The sequence below is a fragment of the Helianthus annuus genome, chromosome 7 (genome assembly GCF_002127325.2).
Source record: "Helianthus annuus cultivar XRQ/B chromosome 7, HanXRQr2.0-SUNRISE, whole genome shotgun sequence".
Taxonomy (NCBI): domain Eukaryota; kingdom Viridiplantae; phylum Streptophyta; class Magnoliopsida; order Asterales; family Asteraceae; genus Helianthus; species Helianthus annuus.
Window position 1 is genome coordinate 28,460,884 of NC_035439.2, and position 7,418 is coordinate 28,468,301.

At 34.1% G+C, this 7,418-nt stretch overlaps 1 protein-coding gene and 1 non-coding gene across 4 annotated transcripts; both read right to left on the reverse strand.

The window, feature by feature from the left end:
* Positions 1–1,603: 1,603 nt before the first annotated feature.
* Positions 1,604–1,700, reverse strand: LOC118480800. The gene has a single exon (XR_004863778.1). It is a non-coding gene; the product is annotated as a small nucleolar RNA R24 (small nucleolar RNA).
* Positions 1,701–3,605: 1,905 nt separating this feature from the next.
* LOC110867884 lies at positions 3,606–5,464 on the reverse strand. Of its 3 annotated transcripts, none has more exons than XM_022116941.2 (3): positions 5,378–5,464; positions 4,091–4,277; positions 3,606–4,017 (listed from the first exon to the last, which is right to left on the reverse strand). In XM_022116941.2, the coding sequence occupies exons 2-3, from the start codon at positions 4,270–4,272 to the stop codon at positions 3,831–3,833; spliced, it is 369 nt and encodes a 122-aa protein (XP_021972633.1). In that variant the 5' UTR covers positions 4,273–4,277; positions 5,378–5,464; the 3' UTR covers positions 3,606–3,830. The 3 variants fall into 3 exon arrangements, with proteins under 3 accessions (XP_021972633.1, XP_021972632.1, XP_035831046.1); XM_022116940.2 differs by lacking the exon at positions 5,378–5,464 and adding an exon at positions 5,197–5,334; XM_035975153.1 differs by lacking the exon at positions 5,378–5,464 and adding an exon at positions 5,091–5,114.
* Between the last annotated feature and the right edge of the window lie 1,954 nt (positions 5,465–7,418).

Consider the following 7,418-nt stretch of genomic DNA (forward strand, 5'->3'; position numbering starts at 1 on the left):
TCCTACATGTTGGAAATTCGGTTGATTTCAGTTCAGTTATTACGATGCTAACACGTTAAAATATGGATGAGCTCGGTACCGGTAACGGCAGCGAAAGTACCGATCTGGAAAATTATCGAAATTAGGTACCGACACCGAAAATGCTCGGTACAATACGGTATGGTATTTGAAGGTAAAAATCAATAAATACAGGTATGGTGCTAGACCGGTGTCAAACCTAAAGTAACGATTCTGAAAACGCCAAAAGGTGGATACCAAATTGGTACCGAAAATGATTTGGTACTGATACGATACCGGTTCGTTTACAGGATTTGATACGATTTGCTTATCAATATTCTAAATATCCAAGTTCATTTTACATGCTACAATTCATTCATTACAAAAGAAAACAAAAAAGAAAGCAAAATAAGTTGTTGTGTATATAAAACCCCATTCAAACGAAAAACAATTTACTTACTGTGTGTATGAAAAGTAATCTAAACGATGCAATTACTTGCATTGCTGCGTTGCTACAGGATTTGTGAGCTCGGTACCAACCGGTATCGAAAATACCGTTACCGAAATCCCCATAAGTGGGTACCGGTACCGAATATACCTAGTATGGTACGGTTCGGTACCGGACAGTACTGGTACAGCACCGGTATTTGAGGGTAAGAAACGGTGAATACCTGTGCAGAACCAGTACCGAAAATACACCGGTTTGGTAAATTTAAAACCGTTACCTACAGCCGATACCATTTGCTAATCTCTTAATTCTAATTTTAAATAATTCTAATTCTAATTTTAATTTAATAATAATATTACACTGTTCATTCAATTTTAAAATTATCATATATGAATTTAATTTAAGTACTATAAATTAGCAAGTTACTTATACATATATGTGTTGTACATGATGTTTTGAAAGTTTTTCAAAGTTTCAATCTTAAGTAATTTAACCCTTTGATTAATTTGATAATTCACTTTTAATTCTAACTTTTCATCTTTTGTAATTAACCCCTTTGATTTTTTTGCTTTTAACAAAAAGTTTTTCATCTTTTATAATTTAACTCAACACTTTTTTACTTTTAATTTCAATCCCTTAAACTTTTCATCTTTCATAAATTTTCCATTTAATGTTTCGTTCTAAATTTTCCAAGTTAACACAACTCAATATGCGTGTGGAGTTTAATGTTTTTTCTTCTACTTTTCCCGTTTGAGAGGTCCATCATAGTTATTCTTTTCTATGTTTTACACACAAGACCATGGTCATATAAGAAACATTTGCATTTATTTAATACGATATATAACTAAAGAGTGCGGCGGGTGAGAGTTCTAGTTTTAACAAATCAGTAATTTAAAATGTTGTCGTCAGCATTATTAACTCAAGCGTTTAAGTGTTTTTAATTTACCATCATATTTTTTACTTTTGGTTACCAATACGGCTCGAATTCATGATAACCAAACCATCAAAAAAAGTGAATTTGCGACCAATAATAACATTATTAAAATCAAAGTTTGCGGCTTCTCAAAAAAAGTATTTGTGATTGTTATTTCTTGTCGTTCAATTTTCTTACAGTAATTCTAAACATGAAATTAAAGTTAGTGACGTTGAGATTAATTGTATGCTCAGAAGCCAAGCGTAACAAAAATATTTCATTGAAAACACTCAACACAAAGTTGAGCATCTTCTTACATGTTAGCTTTCTCATCACTGCAATTTCACCATTCTACATATTTCACATTTACAACAAATAATTACGAAAATAACATATCGGATTTAGCTACTAGTAATTTGAAGAAAAATGTGCAAAAAAGCATTTTCCTCCAATCGTGATTAAGTAGCAATTTATCGGCACCGTGCAAAAGGCGGCTTGTTTGAGATGGAACAGAGCCCCTGTGTCTAAGTATGCCTGATCGTAAATTGAATATATGTTTATCCGATATATTGTATCATGAAAACATAAAAATAATTTCCATGGGTCTTAAACCGGAGTTTAATATAGGCTCTAAGCGGCAGTCAAGTCGCCAATAAATCGACGCCTGCTGTTGACTCTGATGATAGAGCCCTAAAATTGAAGGTACAAAACGAGATTTGATCTATTGAAATACTAGTGAGAATGATAAGATTACCGTGAAGATCGCAGGAGGCCAATGAGAGAGAGAGAGAGAGAGAGAGAGAGAGTTTGGTTTGGTATCTGGTTCGGCTTTGAGGTGAATGTATATAAAGAGGAGTGTGAGTTGTGCTTCAAAACCCTAATTTGAAGCCATGGAACTATTACTCAGCCCAATATGTGGAATGGGCCGAAAAATTGACTTTTGATTATTTGAACCCCATCAGTCCATACTTTTAGAGTTCGTGATAGTAGAGGGGTACAATAAAAGTCTGGTTTTGGTTTCAATCGGTTTTTAAGTGCAAAAGGATCGGTTTGATTTAGTTTTAACTGGTTTTGACGAGGCGAACCCAACCCCATTACAAACCGGTGGTTCGGTTGCTGACCAATTCTTGCCAAACCCGTGTTTTTTTTTTGTACTTGGTCTGACTTATATTACGGTGCCCTGTTGGTATTTCTCGGTATCTTTTTCTAGCTTGCTCGTAAGATTTTTAGAGCATTTTTATTGTTTTGACGGTTCAATTTGGCAATGAAAGTTTTATTTTAAAAAAAAAAAAAATTGTCTTTAAAAAAAAAAAAAAAAAATTGGCAATCAGCGGGATACCAATCGTCCAGATTTTTGTCAAAATGTGGTTAAATACCCAAGTTTAATCATCAAATCATGAAGAAAAAAAAAATGACTGATGAGCAAGTCATAGTTTGGACTGCCCAAACCGACGATCGACCAACTAAAGTACTAACGGAGTCCATATTTCCTCAATTGTCGGTTTCAGACCATGCCCGTTTTAGAGGCTAAAGAGCATGAGGCACTGGATCCCAAAAAGGCAATGCGTGAGGCACTAGGATTCCAAAAGAGGGCAAGGCGTTGAGCGCTAGACGCAAGGCAACTTTATATACGTGAGGCGTTTGGTACACAAAAAAAAAATACTAATTAGTTAATTATACATAACCATTTTACACCATTAATACTTGAATATAAAAGTACTTGCAAATTATAATCTCCCAATACTTATGAGGTTTTTTTTTAGGTTTTTTGGGGTTGTGGGTTTAAGTTTTTTTTAGATTTTTGATAGTGGGGGTGGGGGGTTTAGGTTTTTGGTGGGGTCTAGTTTTTTTTTTTTTTTTTTCGGTTAGGTTCATTATAGTTTGGACTACCCAAACCGACGATCGACCAACTAAAGTATTAACGGAGTCCATCTTTCCTCAATTGTCGGTTTCAGACCGTTCCCGACTAAAGTGGTGCTATTGCGCCTTGGTTTTAGACAATGTCACCCAGTTTACAACTTTGCATGTTCAACTTTTCAAATGTTAACGTTCTTAATTTAATTATTCCACTTGAGATTCTATCTTCTTTCTTTGCAGCCCATTGCATCCCATCTGTCCGTTGGCGTTTCCCATTTCTAAGTGTTCGCAATCCAGTTACAACCGGGTCAGTCCGGTCCAAGGCCCATGAAGAGCCCTATTTAGCCAACTGAGTCTTGTTCGATTGATTTACGTCAAGTGAGCATAGGGAATTGCAATGTTGGATATCCATATATAATTATATCATGCGCGCATACACACATGCACTTGTACCAAATAACGTAAGCTGTAAAGTAAAAAAAAGTTATTATTTGGCAGCGGCTGCGACACATTGGCTGTTTGCATTCAGTGCATTTGGTGCGAGAAACTACATTTCTAAGTAGACTACCTTATTATCTCGAGAAGAGTTGAACTAACCTTCACATCAGAAGTTAACTAAACATAGTAACCGGTAATAGTAAATCCTCGTCCTACAATCTCTCCAGCACAGTACCAAGCAAAACACTCGAGCCCAAAAAGAGCAGCAATCCCCATATCTTCGGTTTTAAGATCCTTCCTCGTTTTTATTAGTTGCTTCACATGATCAAGCTCCTTCCAGAATGCATCATATCGACTCGGAATGCTGATTCAAGAAAACAAAGTCTAGAGTTAAACATGTTGAAAGTAATAGACATTAGAGGAGTAATGTGGCGAACCTGGCAAGACGAGTGTAAAGTAGCTGATTTGACAACTGTTGACATTTTTCGATAGTTGGTGGATCCACAATGTATTTTTTGTTCTCCTCTAGCGTTCGCTTGTAGTAGGAGTTTCCGTTCTTGGACAAAAGCTTTGAAGCTTCAGCCGTCTTTGAACGCAACATATGCAACTTCGATGCCATAACTCCTAGGCGACAAAATTGAAAAAGTAAAATGATTTGATTACACACAACAAGAAGTAAGGATTAAGAAAATGAGAATTACAGCTTCGGCTAATTCTAAACATGGGTTATGATGAAACTTTGAAGATGTACTCATGTACATATTGTACTAACAATCCAACATGTAATTGTATTTATGATTATTATAAGTATACGACACTCTAATAATCTCGTTAAAAAGACGTTTCATTGGGTCAAAAGATTACATTTCTGTCATTCATTTGATAGATATAGAACACTTATAATTTATAAACTTGATATACTTCTTTCACTTATTCAACAGTAACCCCAAAAAAACCTCTATATATATAACTCAGGTCCCATCTTCTTTCATCCTTATAATCGGAACCATTTCACAAGCATTGCATGCCTTTCATATAGAAGCGTCAAATACAAAAAAGGTAAGAATATGAATGTTTTGCCGGTACGGTACCGATTTTTACCCTCAAATACCGGTACCGAACCGTATCAGGTATATTCGGTACAGGTACCGGTACCCACTTTTGGGGATTTTCGGTACCGGTACCAGTTGGTACCGAGCTCATCCTTACATTTATGCACGGGACAATATTAAGGATGCATATATTACCCTATGTAAGTAAACAGTAACAGACGCAACAAAAATTAGCAAGAAATATAATGAGGGTTAAAATTACAATTTAATGAATTTACAGATCTAATTACAGACAAAACACCTAGAATCACAAATTGTGCCACTTTAATCAATCATAACATGAAAATATGAAAAAAAAAAAAAAAGAAAAAGAAATTATCCATACATATAATTTCAACACCAGCTAGTGTAAATTGCACCCAAATTTACGTGAATTTGAAATTGAGCATACACAAACATGAGGAATTAACAAGATCGAAGCTATTGCGTACCAATTAATATGGCTTTCACCAACACATTCGGATATATTTCAAACAAACAATTTATGAATAGGTTTAACCGTTGGATCATAAGGAAAACACGAAATCACACACATTTGACCTAATCAACCAAATGATTGGGGGTTAATTGAATGCGGAATATAAGAAATCATAAGAAAGAAATTGGATTTACCTTAGGTACCGCCTCCAGACGAGAGAGGGTGGTGAAAAAGGGTTTTGAGCGTGAGAGCATCCATGGCTGAGTGTTTTATTTTATACCAACAAGTTTTACCCTTTAGCTTCTCATTAATTGACCTAAAGGCCCCTATATATTACCCTAGATTACTCAAATGAAATGCATCATTTACCAATATTTTAGATGTCGGTAATACCGGTTAAACCAGATACCGGACACATGTCCGATATGATAATGTGACAATCGGCAAAAATAATGATAATTCCGTATAACTTAACAATTAATTATAAATTTAATTGTGATCGTTTATGACTTAATTGATACATGATTAGGTCATACAAAGTCTAGCAATCATAGGACATGGTTAAACTTTACAAACGATATTGTTACACTTGTCGCGTCGCGAGAAAACAACAAACTATGTCCGAATGTGTTGGCTAAATGCTGAAAATTACTATTCACTAAACACACTATTCATGCCAGCAAGTTCTGAAAACTGTCTAAACGATCAATGAATGGCATGAAAGCATGTGGTTATTGAAACATGAACAAAATCCCTAATTAGGGACACCCAAAATGCAATAACACCTTAACTTTCCGAAAAACGCTTATACTTATAAATTGTCCGATCCGCATAAAAGTTTACCATTATGTTTGTCCGCAACACTAATCTCAACTTTTACAATGTTCGTAGAACTAGTAAATGGTATTACACATCTTAAATAAACCCCGAAGCATCAATGGTATATCAAAACTATCGCTCCCGGTATTATGACACTACTTTCATATATTATCCGGTCTTGTGCAGATAAACGAACTAGTGGTATTTTATCATCCAAAAATTAATACCCACTAAACTAGTGAACTAGTTAGACTTCATTTAACACCTTAAACATCATTAGTAGCCTAATGATGCAAGATTACCTTAATTGCCAAAATATCTACAATTTATTATTTAGCACATGTATAATATGTAAAAAATAATAATAAAGAAATCTTATGGCCATACCCCAAAAATTGGCCAATACCCCCCCCCAAACCTACATTAGCTAGTTATGAGAAGGTATGGATGGAAAAGATTTGTGTTGACTAACATTTCAAGAGCTTGAAGTTATAACATAACACCATCACCTTCTTCCATTTTTACAACACTTCAAAGAATTGCAAACCTCCTCCTTCTCTTCTGTTCATTTTCGGCCACAAACAACCTACACAACACATCCATTTTCACTTCATTTACAACCATTTTTAAACCATTTCAAGCAATATTAAGGTGGTATAAGGAAGGATCAAGCATGGAGATGCATTAGGGAACTTGTTCTTGGCACTTTAAAGTCTCTACACCATCATCTTCTCCATCTTAATGCTTCTTTAATCTTGTGCAAAGTTGTAAGATCATTCTCATCATTTTTATGTTTCTTATAATATGTAGATCATGGTGTACATAATGATCATCTTGAACATCACAAAATTCAAAGTTTAAAACCCTAATCATAACACAAAAAGTCTATAAAAATGATATATTATGTGATGATTTTGTTGATTTGTGTTAATTAGTTTGCATGCTCTTGATGATATTGTTAAAGTAGGTTGTTAAGTATGATGATCTTGCATGAACTAGGCTAATGATGATGATCTGAACATCTTGGATCTAAACAAGATCATCAACCTCATGATCCATGAACTTTACTACAACTTGAAGATGATTTCTAACACATATAACTTTTAAAAAAGTTAAAAACCATGGTTTACACTTTGATGATCTTGAAAGTGTATTAAACAAAGTTGTTTAAATGAAAGAACAAGGTTAGAAAGCATGAGAAATATGAAGATTTAAAATGATCTTGTTAAAGAATATAAAGATGTCATTATTTTTAAAAGTGTGGTTAGAAAATATATATATATATATATATATATATATATATATATATATATATATATATATATATATATATATATATATATATATAAAGATCATAGAGTATGAAAGTGTTTAGGAGTAAATTTTACATGCAAAGTTGGTGCTTGAAACTTGATT

What these genes read in the sequence shown, in the direction of transcription:
- LOC110867884 (XM_022116940.2), bottom strand. Translation starts at nt 5,275, where the DNA reads ATGATCCAACGGTTAAACCTATTCATAAATTGTTTGTTTGAAATATAT. An exon ending in GGTGAAAGCCATATTAATTG is followed by an intron (nt 4,278 to 5,196) that starts GTACGCAATAGC and finishes TTTGTCGCCTAG; the next exon opens with GAGTTATGGCATCGAAGTTG. An exon ending in CTTTACACTCGTCTTGCCAG is followed by an intron (nt 4,018 to 4,090) that starts GTTCGCCACATT and finishes TTCTTGAATCAG; the next exon opens with CATTCCGAGTCGATATGATG.